This window comes from Microtus oregoni, unplaced genomic scaffold (assembly GCF_018167655.1).
Source record: "Microtus oregoni isolate MIOR12 unplaced genomic scaffold, Mior012 000048F_ref0000485, whole genome shotgun sequence".
NCBI classification, from domain to species: domain Eukaryota; kingdom Metazoa; phylum Chordata; class Mammalia; order Rodentia; family Cricetidae; genus Microtus; species Microtus oregoni.
In genome coordinates, this window is record NW_024543222.1 from 9944390 (window position 1) to 9960157 (window position 15768).

Here is a 15768-nt window from a genome sequence, read left to right on the forward strand (position 1 = left end):
TTCCTTGTTCATAATTCTCATTATTATTATTACAAATTTTCATCTCCTCCCATTTCCCTCCCCCTCTCCCACTCCCACTCCCCCCCTCTCTCCAGTCCAAAGAGCAGTCAGGGTTCCCTGCCCTGTGGGAAGTCCAAGGTCTTCCCCCGTCCATCCAGGTCTAGGAAGGTGAGGATCCAAACAGACTAGGTTCCCACAAAGCCAGTACATGCAGTAGGATCAAAACCCCGTGCCATTGTCCTTGGCTTCTCAGTCAGCCCTCCTTTTCAGCCACGTTCAGAGAGTCCGGTTTGATCACGTACTCCATCAGTCCCAGTCCAGCTGGACTTGGTGAGTTCCCATTAGATAGGCCCCACCGTCACAGTGGGTGGGCGCACCCCTCGTGGCAAAAAAACAATTGATTTTGTAGTCTTTAATACACTAATTATCGAAATGTACAGATAAAATGTTACCACTGAAGTTTCTACTGAAGTAACTGTGGTAAGTGTGCAACTGGCTGGCTTGGTCAAGGTAGTATAAGGACCAGCAAAGAGGCATGAATAGGTCAGTAATTTGCTCAATAAATTACAGTTATGATCATTATTGCTGTTAATACTATTTTGCTTAGAGATGCATTAAAAGAAGCTTTCAGTATAGAACTTTCACCTTTGACTAGATTAGGAGGATTGTAAGTGGGAGCATGGGAATAGCTCTTGGTTATTTTATAGGTTATGTATTCTATAAAATTTCAAACACTTTAATAGAGAATTTAATAACCTCCCACATTTATAAGCCAACTTCATTATTGTAAATTCATAGCCTTCACAGTATTTGAATTAAACTTAAAATCATATCATTTTATCTATAAATATTTTATTGTATATATCTCTTAAAGGGAAGAATGTGGTTGAGCATTTGGCTCAGTTGGTAAAGGTGCTTGCTGCCGAGTTATGATGTACTGAGTTCAAGCCCCTGGGACCCACATGGCAGAAGAAGAGAACTGACTCTTGAAAGTTGTTTTCTGTGTGTGTGCACGTGCACGCATGTACACACACACACACACACACACACTAATTTTTTTAAAAGAACCATTTATGAACAACTATAATATCTTTATCATACATCAAAGTAGCTCTTCAGTGACATCAAATACCACATTATTTGATTTTCTTATTTAAAATATGTTGTCCATGAGTACTTCCATCCTTTAACAGTATCTAGATTGGGGAAAGGGTCATAGTTGGCTCATCCATTTTACCTTGCTGTGTTGAATTTCTTTTGCCTTAGAAAATGATACTATGATCATATGCTATTGTTAAAATCACCTTTTGTTATTAAGAATATGCCTGCTTTTGGACTTCCTTTCTCCCTGTTGATTTGCCTTGTGCAACTTTGGTATGATAGTTTTTGCTTCATCTCATTATATTTTATTTTTCAATGCTTGATTGTTATCTCTTTTAAGCCTGTTCTTTCCTAAGGAGAGACAGAGAGGGAGTAAATATGGGGGGTGGGGTGGTGGGAGGAACTGGGAGAAGTAGAGGGAGGGGAAACTATAATCTGAACATATTGTATGAGAAAAGAATCTATTTTTTTAAAAAAATTTTATTTAAAAAATTTTATTTTCATTTTACATACCAAGCACAGTTCCCCCTCCCTCCCCTCTTCCCACTTCCCCATCTTTCCACCACCCAACCCCCTATCCACTACTCCGAAAGGGTAAGGCCTCCCATAGGCAGTCTACAAAGTCTGCCATATCAAGTTGAGGCAGGACCAAGCTCCCCCATCCCATATCTCTACTGAGCAAGGTATAGCTCAATAAAGAACTGGGCTCCAAAAAGTCAATTCATGCACCAGGGATAAATTTTGGTCCCACTGCCAGTGGCTCCACAGACTGTCCCAGTCACACAACCATCACCCACATTCAGAGATCCCAGTTTGGTCCTATGCAGGTTCCCAGCTGTCAGTCCAGAGTCAGTGAGCTCCCACTAGCTCGGGTCAGCTGTCTCTGAGGGTTTTCCCATCATGATCTTGACCCCTTTGCTCATATAATCCCTCCTCCCTCTCTTCAAATGAACTCCTGGAGCTTGACACAGTGCTTAGCTGTGGATCTCAGCATCTGCTTTCATCAGTTACTGGATGAAGGTTCTATGATAACAATTAGGGTGGTCATCAGTTTAACTATAGAGGAAGACCAGACCAGTTCAGGCACCCTCTCCACCATTGCTAGGAGTCTTAGCTGGGGTCATCCTGGTGGATTCCTGGGAGATTCTCCAGCACCAGATTTCTACCAGATCCCACAATGGCTAGCTCTACCAAGATATCTCTTTCCTTCCCCTCCCTCCCTGTTCCTCCCCCAACTCAACCTTTCTATTCCCTCATGTTCTCCCCCCCCCCACTTCACCCTTTCCCACTCCTCAACACTCCCAATTTACCCAGGAGATCTTACCTATTTCTGTTTTCCAGGGGCATCCATGCACATCTCTCCTAGGGTCCTCCTTGTTACCTAGCTTCTCTGGGGTCGTGTATTATACGCTGGTTATCCTTTCCTTTACATCTAATATCCACTTATGAGTGAGTATATACTGTGTTTCTCTTTCTGGGTCTAGAGTACCTGACTCAGGATGGTTTTTTTTTTTTTCTGGTTCCATCCATTTGCCTGCAAATTTCAAGCTATCACTGAGTAGTACTCCATTGTGTAAATGTACCACATTTTCTTTATCAGTTCTTCAGGTGAGGGGCATCTAGGTTGTTTCCAGGTTCTGGCTAATATGAGTAATGCTGCTATAAACATAGCTGAGCAAATGTGCTTGTGGTATGAATGTGCATTCTTCGGTATATACCTAAGAGTGGTATCACTTGGTCTTGAGGTAGATTGATTCCCAATTTTCTGAGAAACTGCCATACTGATTGATTTCCAAAGTGACTGGACAAGTTTGCACTCTCAGCAGCAGCAGAGGAGTGTTCCCCTTACTCCACATCCTTTCAAGAATAAGCATCAGTGTTTTTGATCTTAGCCATTCTGACAGATGTAAGATGATATCTCAGAGTCGTTTTAATCTGCATTTCCCTGATGGCTAAAGATGTTGAGAAATTCCTTAAATGTCTTTCAGCCATTTGTGTTTCTTCTGTTGAAAATTTTCTTTTTAGACCTGTACCCCATTTTTAAATTTGATTGTTTGGTATTTTGATGCCCAGTTTCTTGAGTTCTTTAAGTATTTTGGAGATCAGTCCTCTGTCTGATTTGGGGTTGGTGATGATCTTTTCTCATCCTGTAGGTGGCCATTTTGTCTTGTTTACCATGTCCTCTGCCTTACAGAAGCTTTTCGATTTCAGGAGGTCCCATTTATTTATTGTTGCTCTCAGTGTCTGTGCTACTAGTGTTATGTTCAGGAAGTAGTCTCTTATGCCCATGTGTTTAAGGCTACTTCCTACTTTCTCTTCTATCAGATTCAGTGTAACTGGATTTATTTTAAGGTATTTGATCCACTTGGACTTGAAATTTTTTGTGTATGGTGATCTATTAGTATTCTTCTACATGTCTACATCGAGTTATGCAAGCAGCATTTGTTAAAGATGCTCTCTTTTTTCCATTGTACAATTTTGGTTAAAAAAAATCAGGTGTTCATAGGTGTGTGAATTAATGTCAGGGTCTTCAATTTGATTCCATTAATCCATGTGTCTGTTTTATGCCAGTACCAAGCTGTTTTTATTACTGCAGCTCTACAGTATAACTTGAAGTCAGGGATGATGATGCCTCTGGAGGTTCCTTTATTGTACAGGATTGTTTTGACTATCCTGGGTTTCTTTTGTTTTTCCATATGAAGTTGAGTATTATTCTTCTGAGGTCTGTGAAGAATTTTGATGGGGATTGCATTGAATCTGTATATTGTTTTTGTTAGATTGCCAGTTTTACTATGTTGATCTACCTATTCAAGAACATGGAAGATCTTTCCATTTTCTGGTATCTTCTTGAATTTCTTTTTTCAGAGATTTAAAGTTATTGTTATATAGGTCTTTCACTTGTTTGGTTAGAGTTACCCCAAGATATTTTATGTTATTTGTGGCTTTTGTAAAGGGTGATGTTTCCCTGATTTCTTTTTCAGCTCATTTATCATTGGTGTATAGGAGGGCTACTAATTTTTTTTTAGTTCCTCTTGTATCCAGCCATATTACCAAAGGCATTTATCAGCTGCAGGCATTCCCTGATAGAATTTTTGGGGTCACTTAATTTAGAGGCCACAATAAAAGAAAAAAAAGAAATAATGTTGCCGTGTTAACTTGTAGTATAAGACATAGGTGAGAGATGATGGTGACTTCATTTCCTTTACAAAAGTCTGACATGTTGGATTAGAAAAGGGAGAGTCGCTAGGCCCTAAACACCTGCTTCCCTTTTCCCGCTAAGGTGACCATGGGTTGTTTTTTGTTTGTTTGTTTCAAGTTTTTTTTTTTAAGTGTCTTATTGGGCATGATGCCACAAGCATTTAATCTCAGCACTCAGAAGGTAAACGCAGGGGCTCATTGATTTGATGTCAGTCAGGCTATACCATGAGACTTTGTCTCAAAAAGTTAATGACATAAATAAGTAGTCTTAGCTACAAAAAATTGCTAGCTACTAGCTCAGGTGACCTTGAATTTATACATTGATAAATTTAGAATGTGGTCAGAAATTATGCTAGCTTAGTAAAGTGGTGGTTGTAGGTTCTTCTTCAAGATCCCTGACTTAACTAACCCTGGGTAGTTGGCTAGGTTTCCTGTACCCGGAACAATTTCCCTCTTGTTGATCAGGCCCTTAAGTCCAATTGAACAGCTGTTTGCTATCAACAAGATAAGAGTGACACTATTGCACCCTTAGGAATATGGTGCCATGCTGGCCATTCTTTTAGTTCATAGGCACCATAGCTGTGTAGTACTACCCCCCTCTGGCTCCTCTCCTTTGGAAGGTCACATGGAACTTTCTGGTATCCTGAAAGCCTGTCCTCAGGGAGGACGCTTTCAGAGGAATTATTTTCTAACATTCATGTACTTATTACTTTCTATCTGAGAGTCCCATGAAAACATTTAAATTTGATACTTTAACATTATCTGGAAGCAGAAGAATGACTCTGTAAAAATGTTGAACTGAACTGTTTTAGCACAAGTTTCTAAGAGTAGGAAAAAACTTCTTCTCCATCAGTGGTCCAAGAATATGTATTCTTTTTTTTTAAAATTTATTTACTTATTATGTATACAATATTCAGTTTGTGTGTATGCCTGCAGGCCAGAAGAGGGCACCAGACCCCATTACAGATGGTTGTGAGCCACCATGTGGTTGCTGGGAATTGAACTCAAGACCTTTGGAAGAGCAGGCAGTGCTCTTAACCGCTGAGCCATCTCTCCAGCCCCAAGAATATGTATTCTTCAATTAGTTTTGTATGCGTGCGTGTGTGTAGGAAGAGATATAATTAAAAAATATACAGATATACATGTAATTGATATGGGGAATGCTGTAATCTCTGAGTCAGATCTTTGAGCTTCATGCTACAAACAGGACCTTGGGAAGGACTTCGAGGGGCTATCTCAGTTCCTCTATCCAGATGATATGGTGAAGACCATGTAAACGAGTCAGAGGCCTGGTTTCTATCTGCTCACCATGTCTGTATCACTTTAGGAGCATATGTTTTATGAGCATGAACACGTGAACAGCGCATTCTCCTGGATATCGTTGGCTGCCAGTCTCTCTCCTTACATCGCCATGAGCAGCATCAGTGACTACAAAGTAAGGAGCATGAAAGTCTTCAGATATCTTTTGTGCCCTGGAAAATTTCCTTTGAATCTTATGAACGTAGATTTTCATACAGGTAGTGAATCTAATGTTTGTGTTTGTTCCAATATACAGTCATTCGTTTCAATAATATGTTGTCAAAATATGAATAAAATAAATTTTTTCTTTAAAAGAAAATTACCACGAACTAGTAGTAAGGACAACTTTTAAGTATTTATCAGTTAGTCTCATTAATAGACACCTACCAACAGACCTAGTCACACCCTCACTTGTTATGAAATTATTCAGTCAAATAATCAAGATCCAATCAGTGCATTTTGACTATTGTTGACCAGTGCCCATGGAAACCACTTTCCCCTCTTTATGTCATCAGTATCAGCACCAGGTGCTTGCTTCATCACCTTGAACCACATGAGTGCTCAGGAGATGTCTCTATGGACTGGAGATGATTTGAGTTTATTCTGATCTTAACACTTCAATTTTCAGGCTGAATAAATTTTATAAGCTGTTTAATCACACGCTTGCCTTAGTTTGCCACTGGTGAATTGCATGGTGGTTACAGCTGAATCGCAGTGGGTGTCACTGGAGGCTGTGCTTTCGTTTCCCCCTACATTAGGTGCCATTTGTAACTAGAGACTGAGCTTCCATTTCCTGGCCACCCAGTCCCAAGTAATCACACAGAAACTTATGTTAATTATAAACTGTTTGGCCTATTAGCTCAGGCTTATTATTAACTAGCTCTTACAACTTAAATTAGTCCATTTCTATTATTCTATATTTTGTCATAAGGCTTGTGCCTTGTTACCACACATCTTGCTTCCCTGCTGGCTTTTCTTGTCCCTTTCTTAAGAGTGGGTTTTATGGTCTAAAAGCAATGATCAAGGCTTAGGGGGAAAAGTCTTGGATAAGTAAAAACAAATTCTGGGAGATAAGGCAGAGTCTGTCTTATCAAATAGTAAAGGATCACCAGGTGGTAAAATTGCATCATTCCTAGCCTTCCAGGAAGAGCAGCTACACAACTCATTCCTTTGAGGAGGTGAGCTGTTTTGTTTAACTTTCCTGGCTTCTCCAGTGCTTATCTGTGTGTGCAAGGCCTTTTGGCCCTCTACCATAGAGTTTAGTTCAGAATTATCAATGTTCACATATATTACGGACCACCTGATATTTTCACAGAGATGAGAAATAGATATTTCAAATATGAACCAAAAGAAAAAAATTTCCTGAGTTGCTCTCTCATCTTTAACCCCTTTTTACCTCAGTAAGCATTATTATTATCTACATTTGCTCTGGTGTAAAATTCTGGATTTATCTTTGTTTCTTTCCTTATTCCTTTTACATTCTACCTGTAATTCCTTTAAGTTGTGTTCCTATTGGTCTTACTGCCACTGTTTACATTTTAGTCTGTATTATCACTCTTCCTGCCTGGATCACTGCAGTAACTACCTGTTGGCGTCCTTACATGCAATGAATCCTTCCACCCAACCAGAATGAGCATTCAGAAGTTCAAACAGCAGTATCTGGTTAACTTCTCCATGCAGCTAGGATTGTCTTAATTTTTTGCATTGCCCGTCAGAGCCCTGCAGTATTCATCTTCTGTCCAGTTCTCCTTTTGCTTTCTGCATATTCCCCTTTGCTCACCCCACTTTTTAACATGGCTTTCACACTTACCAATATCAAATATCACTTGATCATTCTCTGAGGCCCGTTGCCTTCTCCTTTACCCTGTTCTTTTTACAGAAGACTTCTTGTTATTCATATCTCAGCCCCAAAATGATTTCAGACCAAGCCACCCCCCAGTGAGTAAGTCAGAATAGATTACCCATCATTGCCATGTGAACTCATTTAAAAAATATTTAAATGGCACTTAGAATCACAGGGCTTTTCACATTGGTTAACTGTTTTTTTTTTTCTCCCTAGGAATGAACACTATTAAAATAGGATTATTTTTTCCTCTAAATTCTACCTAGTCTATCACTTCTTTTTTGTTTGTTTGTTTTTTCGAGACAGGTGGCTTTGGAGCCTGTCCTGGAACTAGCTCTGTAGACCAGGCTGATCTCGAACTCACAGAGATCCGCCTGCCTCTGCCTCCCGAGTGCTGGGATTAAAGGCGTGCGCCACCATCGCCTGGCTAGTCTATCACTTCTTATGTCCATGAACAATGGGTCAGTTTTCATTCTCCTATTCCTTAAGAATTATTTTTAGTGTAGGAGTGTTTGTCTGCATGTGTGCTATACATCACGTGCATGTAGTGCCCACAGAGGTCACTAAATTGTGTCAATTCCCTGGAACTAGAGTTACTGTCCCTGCTCAAAGTAGCCAAGCACAGAATCTAATAGCTTCCAATTGAAGAGTCATGCCCAACAGTTTATCATTTTTTATCCAAAGAATATTAAACATGGACAGTGTTAGATAAAGATCTATTATTAACATCAATATTCTTGATAGTATTAAAAATGTTCAAGTCCTAGATGAATATCCTTGTGGAAAATTGAGTCAATCGTTTATCTGTCTCATTTTGAAATATTATCACATCCTCTAGGGTATGGCTGTGGCAAATGGCAATGTCATTTGCAAAACAAAAGTGATAACTATAAAGGTATATAATAAAAAATATTTGCCCTAACTATATATTTACAGTTACTCTTGCCTCAGCTTTTTAGTTTTATAATGATCTTTCTGGGGGGTTTTGTTTTGTTTTGTTTTCTGTTTGTTTTTTATCAGAGAAAAGTTCTTTCCCAGCTGTGGATCTCAGGCCTATACCCTTCTGCCTACTGGTGTGGACAGGCTCTGGTGGACATTCCCCTGTACTTTTCGATTCTCTTTCTCATGCAAATAATGGAATATGTTTTCAACCAGCAGGATATTATGTTTATAATTGAAAACCTGTTAATTCAGGTAAGTGGTAAAAATTTAGAAACCCTTACATTTTGGAATAAAGTTTTATTAGACCATCTTTTTCCACAAATGTTGTCACTAGGACCACAGAGTCCCCTTTGCAGGTTCTGTCTGGGTACCATTGATGAAAGAATTTAAAAACTTACTTAGAAAGGAACTTGAGAATGATTTGTTAAGGCTCAAAAGAGAAAATCCCAGGACATACAAGCCTGAAATATTATCAACTGCTAAGAAGAGAAGGAAACTGGAACAATGAGAGATAGCGAGTTAGACTTTGGTAGAGTACAAGCAAGAAGCTATACCTTGGAGGAAAGGTGAGAACACTGTGAAAGATAAAGATTGAGATAGGCATTTTTCACTGATAGAACACAAAAACTGTCCTTCACCATGCTGATAGGGGTTGTGGCACAAAATCAGCCCCAAAGCAGCTCTCCACACTTTTGGATCAACAGAGTGGGAACTATTGCACATTATTATCAAAATTATTTGACTTAGCCCTGTAGTGAACTGGCAGTTGCTCTGGAGTCTAGTCCTCAGGATCTGAAAAGGATAAGAAGAGGCAGTAACTAACCACACTTGTAATTGGCTTACCTTTTGATTGTATTAACCTTGGACAAAGAACGACTATCAGACACCATCTTATATGGTCACTTTGCCCTTTAATGTTGGGTCATTTTAAAGCCCCTGTCATGAACCTAGCAGTTGGTTCCAAACATCCCTGGGACTGCTGTTATCTCCCGAAAGGACAGAAATAGTTTATTATTTTTATCTTGTCTTAAGTTATTTCTTTGAGAGTTTCATGCATACTTTGATTGTATGTGCACCCTGTCTCTCAACTCCTCCCCAGTTTACCTACCCATTCTTTGATCTCAGATATGTGAGGGGAAAAAACACTTCCACAATTAACCAAATAAACCAAACTTTATTTTAAAGGTGCACCCAGGACTGGCCAGCTGCCTGTCTCACCCTAAATCAGAATTTTAGAGAGAAGCCCTGGGCTAGATTTTTGGGGTTCCTTTTTATGGGGAGAAGTCATAAGGTTAATAGAAAACAGCTGCAAGGTGTTCACAGGGACTGTTAGGAAAAAGACAGTGAAAAAAAAGTGGAAAAAAAAACAAGAGCAAAAGTAAAAATATTCGTCATGTAGGTAGAGAGTCATCTGATCTTGGGTTCCCCTCTGTATGCTGTGAATACCATCAGTTAATAAAGAAATTGGCTTGGCCTGATAGGGAAGTGTAGAAGGAGCTGAGGACCTGCTTTTCCTCCTGCCCGGCTCCCACATGGTTAGCTTTAACCCGAAATAACAACACACAGACTGTATTCTTTTAAACACTGCTGCCCATTAGCTCTAGTCTCTTCTTGGCTAATTCTCACATCTTGCTTGACCCATTTCTAATAATCTGTGCAGCACCACAAAGTGGTTTCTTACCAGGAAAGATTCAGTATGTCTGACCTGGCGGCCGGCTCCATCACATCTGACCTCACTTCCCTTCTTCCCAGCATTCTATTCTGTCTACTCCACCCACCTATGTTCTGACCTATCAGGCCAAGCAGATTCTTTATTAATTAACCAATGAAAGCAACAGATAGACATATGACCTTCCCACATCAGGGAAGAACAGAGCTAGGTGGGGAAAAACTTAACTGAATGCTGGGAGAAAGGAGATGGAGTCAGAGAGAAGTCATGCAGCTTCTGCTAGGGACAGACATGGTGAAATTTTGCTGATAGGCCACAACCTCATTGTGAATTAATACAGTTTTTGTGTGGTTATTTTGGGGCTGAGCAGTTGAAGACAAACAAATAGGCTCTTACAACAAATTGGCACCCAACGTGGGGCTTGAACCCATGCCTGAGATTAAGAGTCTCAAGCTCTACCAACTTGAGGTTGGTGGCCATCTGTGTAAATCAAGGGATCCTAAAACCATATTTTGCAAAATAAGGGGCAGTCATACATCGTGTGGTCACCAGTTCAGCATAGGTTCAAAGACACATTTGCAAGGTACATCAGGTTTAGAAAACAGAAATTTATTCCCCCTCACATTTATTTATTTATTTTAATTGATTTATTTGTTTTACATACCAGTCATAGTTTTCCCTGCCTCCTCTTTTTGTCTCCTCTCCCCCAATACACTACTTTTCCCTAGAAACCTATTCTTGTAGGGTATGGGTACTGAGCAGCAATATGGCTCCTGCTTTGACATGAAGCCATCACGGCTACTACTCTGGTTTCATGTCTTACATCCTTAAAAAAATCTTTCCAGACCAACTTATGCTGCCCAAGTAGTTTAACAAGTATGGTCTTCAACTGGAGATTATACCGTTTACCAGTGGCTACATTCTTAGAAAATACCACCTCTCCATAGCTAATACTTGCCAGTAGCTCCATGGCTTGGAGTGGAATCATAGGCCTAACCCCCTTCTCCATATTGGGATTTGGTCTGGCTTGAGCCTGCAAGGTCTGGTGCATGACTTCACAGGGGCAGCTGTCCTGCTGTGTCCAGATGTTTCTTTTGGTCATTTACCACCTCAGGCTCTTACATGCATGCCACCCCCTCTTCTGCAGTGACCTCTGAGCTGGTGGGGAGAAGGGAGCAGTGTTTAGGACTGTTTATGTGCTGTTACGTGGTGTTTAGTGGTGTTTATGTCCTATTTAGGACTAAGCATTCTCCAGTCTCTTACACTCTGCACTTTGACCAGTTGTACTGATCTCCATCTACTACCAATAGAAGGTTCTCCACACTGGTTTATCAGCCACAGAAGACTAGTACTTGGAAATTCGTTACAGTTTAGAAACGTTCTATTTGAGCACTTAATATTTGTCTACTTTTACATTTTCAAAATTCCTTATGTACCAGGTATTAGCAATCATCAGTTAGGCCATTCATTTGAGAGGAAGCAGACATGTACTCATGTCTCAAATGATGTCTGGAAAGGAGATGGCAGCAGGGGGGCCTTTTCATTCCCTCTCTTCCTGCCTAGCCTCCCCCACCAGTATTGTCATTGTTAAACCAAAGAACTTCAAATTGCCTATGCTTTTATTTTGAAGAGTCGAGGAGTAATTATGAATACTCTCTAAAGTGGTAGTCACCGATGTAACCTGAATGTTTCTGTTTTCAGACCGTGTGCAGTATTGGATACGCATCATCCCTTATTTCCCTGACATACATAATTTCATTCGTTTTTCGTAATGGTAGAAAAAATAGTGGCGTTTGGTCATTTTTCTTCTTGATTGTAAGTATGCATATGATGCTTCCTTCTTGTTTTATTTTTAGCTTTCTTGAATAAATCTAGGAGCATGTATTTTATTTTACTTAAAATCTGTTTAGGACTTTATTATTTTCTATTATGCGTATGAGCGTTTTGCCTGCTTGTGTGTATGCGTAGCACATGTGTGCCTGTGCCGGTGGAGTTCAGAAGAAGACATCAGATCCCTTGGAACTGGAGTTGGAGATGGTTGTGAGAGGCCATGTACGCCTGAGAAATGAAGCTGGGTCCTCTTGAAGGGCAACAGGAGCTCTGAAACACTAAAGCTTCCCCAGCCCCAAGGACCATATATTTCCATCATTGCACTAAGCAGAATGGCAAATTAATAATTCTTTTTACAAAATCTTAATTGCTCTAAGATAATCATAAATCTATGGAAATTGTACTGTATGTGTGGGTGTATGACTACAGAGCTTGAGGGATCCGGGAGGTAGAGATTTCTACCTCACAGCCGTTCATTTCTTTCCATTGCTATATTATACCATTGATAGATATTTCCATTCATTGATTTTTCCATTGCTGATGTCTATCAAATGGCTTCCTGTTTGGGGCTATTATTAATAATACTGACAGGAAGTCAGTATTGTGTATACTTTGACACATTTGTATACGTGCATATATGTATTCAGGGATACAAACCTAGCAGTAGAATTCTTAGGAATTTTTTCCTTTTTTATTAATTAATTTATTTATTAAAGATTTCTGTCTCTTCCCAGCCACCGCCTCCCATTTCCCTCCCCCTCCCCCAATTAAGTCCCCCCCCCCTGCCCGAAAAGCAATTAGGGTTCCCTGTCCTGTGGGAAGTCCAAGGAACCCCCATCTCCATCCAGGTCTAGTAAGTTGAGCATCCAAACTGCCTAGGCTCCCACAAAGCCAGTGCGTGCAGTAGGATCAGAAACCCATTGCCATTGTTCTTGAGTTCTCAGTAGTCCTCATTGTCCGCTATGTTCAGAGAGTCCGGTTTTATCCCAGGCTTTTCCAGACCCAGGCCAGCTGGTCTTGGTGAGTTCCCAGTAGAACATCCTCATTGTCTTAGTGTGTGGGTGCCCCCCTCGCGATCCTGAGTTCCTTGCTCATGTTCTCTCTCCTTCTGCTCCTGATTTGGACCTTGAGATTTCAGTCCTGTGCTCCAATGTGGGTCTCTGTCTCTGTCTCCTTTCATTGCTTGCTGAAGGTTAATATTCAGGAGGATGCCTATATGTTTTTCTTTGGGTTCTCCTTATTTAGCTTCTCTAGGATTGCTAATTATAGGCTCAATGTCCTTGGTTTATGGCTAGAAACCAAATATGAGTGAGTACATCCCATGTTCCTCTTTTTGGGTCTGGCTTACCTCACTCAGGATAGTGTTTTCTATTTCCATATACTTACCTTTGGTATATTTTGTAAATTAGTTGTTTACAGCAATATAAGCTCAAGGGATTGATTTCTTATACAGGTTCTTTAAAACAAAATCAAATAAAACTATTCGGTAGACACAATAATTTCACAAATGTTTATAGCAGCTTTATTAATAATTGCCCAAGTATAGAGCTAACAAAAATATATCAAAATGATAAATGATTAAATAACTGAAAGTTTATCTATGTGATAGAATATTATTCAGTTCTAACGAGAAGTGAGCTATCAATCCCTGGAAAGACAAGAAATAAATTTAAAGACAACATGAAAAGGCTACATATCATGATTTCAATTACATGCTATTCCAGAAAAACTATAAAAATAATAAAAAGTTTAGTTGGTGCCAAGAATTTTGGGGGTAGAAAGATGAGTAGGTTATCTTGGAGAACTTTTATGGCAGTGACCTGTTTTGTATAATACTATAATGGTAAATACATGTTATTGTAACTTCAACAAGACCTGCAGACTATACATCAATAAGAATAAACTCTAATACAAAATGTCCCTGCGAGTTTAAATAAAAATTTGAAAAAGAGGTAACATATTTAAACCCTTAGTCAGGTAAAATAACATAAAGAGTATTGTTCCTTTTGGAAAATGATTTTAAGATTGGGAAAGATAATATTAATGGGACTGTAGCTTAGTGATAGAGCCCTTACTTTGCATGAGTAATGCTGACAGTTCAATCCAGTCCTACATGTGTACCTGTGTGTGCATATGTGTGTGTGTATGTGTGTGAGTGTTCAGGTGGGAAGGGGCCTATGCATGTATACATGTGCACATGTGTGCATGTCTATGAAAACTGTTGGTATATCTACTTAGACAAAGGATAGTGTTCTAGATAAAAAGACAGTAAAGCCAGCCTAGAAGAACTTTTCATTTTTTTATGGTTTTTCAAGACAGAGTTTCTCTGTGTAGCTTTTGCTGTCCTGGAACCCACTCGGTAGACCAGGCTGGCCTCAAACTCACAGAGATCTGACTGCCTCCTGAGCACTGGGATTAATTAAACTTGTCTGGCTTAGAAGAAACTGCCTTGGCCTATTGATAGGGCAGAACTTAGGTAGGCAGGGAAAATGAAACTGAATGCTGGGAGAAAGGAGGCAGAGTCAGAGAGAAGCCATAGAGCCACCACTGGAAACAGATGTGCTAAAACTTTGCTGGTAGGTCACAAACCTGTGGTGATGCACAAATTAATGGAGATGGGTTAAATTAAGATGCAAAAGTTAGCCAATAAGAAGCTAGAGCTAATGGGACAAGCAGTGGTTTAAATAATATAGTTTCTGTGTGATTATTTTGGGGCTGAGCAGCCAGGAACCAACAAGAGGCTCCTAACAACAAATGCCTTCCAATAAAAGTATGACTTAGCTTGCGACACAAAGGGGAAAGTATGATGGCATTGCTCTATTGCATGAGGTAGAAATCTATAATAGGAACACTGATGAGATGAAGTCCTGATCTCTTTGAAAATAACCTGTAGCTCATATCACTATGCTTCACTGACTCCATACTGTGCTTTCATTTCAGGTCACCAGCTTCTCCTTAGTTGCTAATGAGATAAATGCATATGGGTTTCTAGGGCTCCTATTCAGCACCCTTTTGATTCCACCCTTCACACTGATTGGCTCTCTATTCATTTTTTCTGAGGTAAGTCATTTTCTTCTCCTCCTACCATCATCAAGTGTAAAGCCAGCAAAGGAAGCCTTGAAGATGAGAAACACAGGGCAAGTCAGTTACTAGCGTGCAATGTTTGAAGCTGTGATTCTCAGGAAGTGATTTCTGTATAACGTGCAGAGGGCACAGCCATGCTCTCTGTTAGTAGAAAGCCCTGCCCTGGTTCAGGAAGCCCAAAGTCAACTCCAGACTAGTAGCATTTCACAGTCTTCATTCCTGGGAGCCTACTATGAGTCAAAAGGAAAGTCCTCTTCTGTTCATAGTAGGATGTATTGCATGAAAAGGAGCACACAACAGCCAGGTTGCATATATTGATCTAGAGTCTAGCCTATGGGGAGACTGAGATACCTGAGATTTATCAGTTTATGGGTGTTGATAACACAGAATAACTGAGTAATATAGCTTACACAGCAGATAGAAGTTCAACTAAAAAGAGAGCCAAGACTTGACCTTGCACTCCAAACTTTAGAGGTTTGGAGAGAGGAAGAGTGAGTAAATCAGTGTGAAGAGGAGCCAGAGAAATGGCTGACTAGAGAATGTCACATCCCCGTGCCCACGCTCTGCCTCAGTAGCTAAGTGTCGTTTCCAGGAGTGAAATAGGAATGTTTCTATACGTAAAGACCGATTAAGCCATCGACTGCTACTGAACAGTCCAGAAGAATGGCAACTGGGAAAAAACCATTCCGTCTAAGGACGTGAAGGTCACTGGTGACATCAGCAGTGTCCGTTTTGATGGAAGCATCAGCTTTACTAAATGAGCCTGGTAGAGACTGTTAGGTGAGCAAGCGCTGGTAGCGTC

The 15768-nt window shown here is 40.0% G+C and overlaps 1 protein-coding gene across 1 annotated transcript in view; it reads left to right on the forward strand.

Annotated features, from left to right (window-relative positions):
- The window catches only part of Abca9 (ATP binding cassette subfamily A member 9), a 71937-nt gene that overhangs the window by 35603 nt on the left and 20566 nt on the right, over nt 1-15768 (forward strand). The window contains exons 22-25 of the mRNA XM_041635799.1: nt 5627-5734; nt 8462-8635; nt 11754-11867; nt 14823-14942. Coding sequence (XP_041491733.1) covers nt 5627-5734; nt 8462-8635; nt 11754-11867; nt 14823-14942 — 516 coding nt within the window. The remainder of the gene's footprint in view (nt 1-5626; nt 5735-8461; nt 8636-11753; nt 11868-14822; nt 14943-15768) is intronic.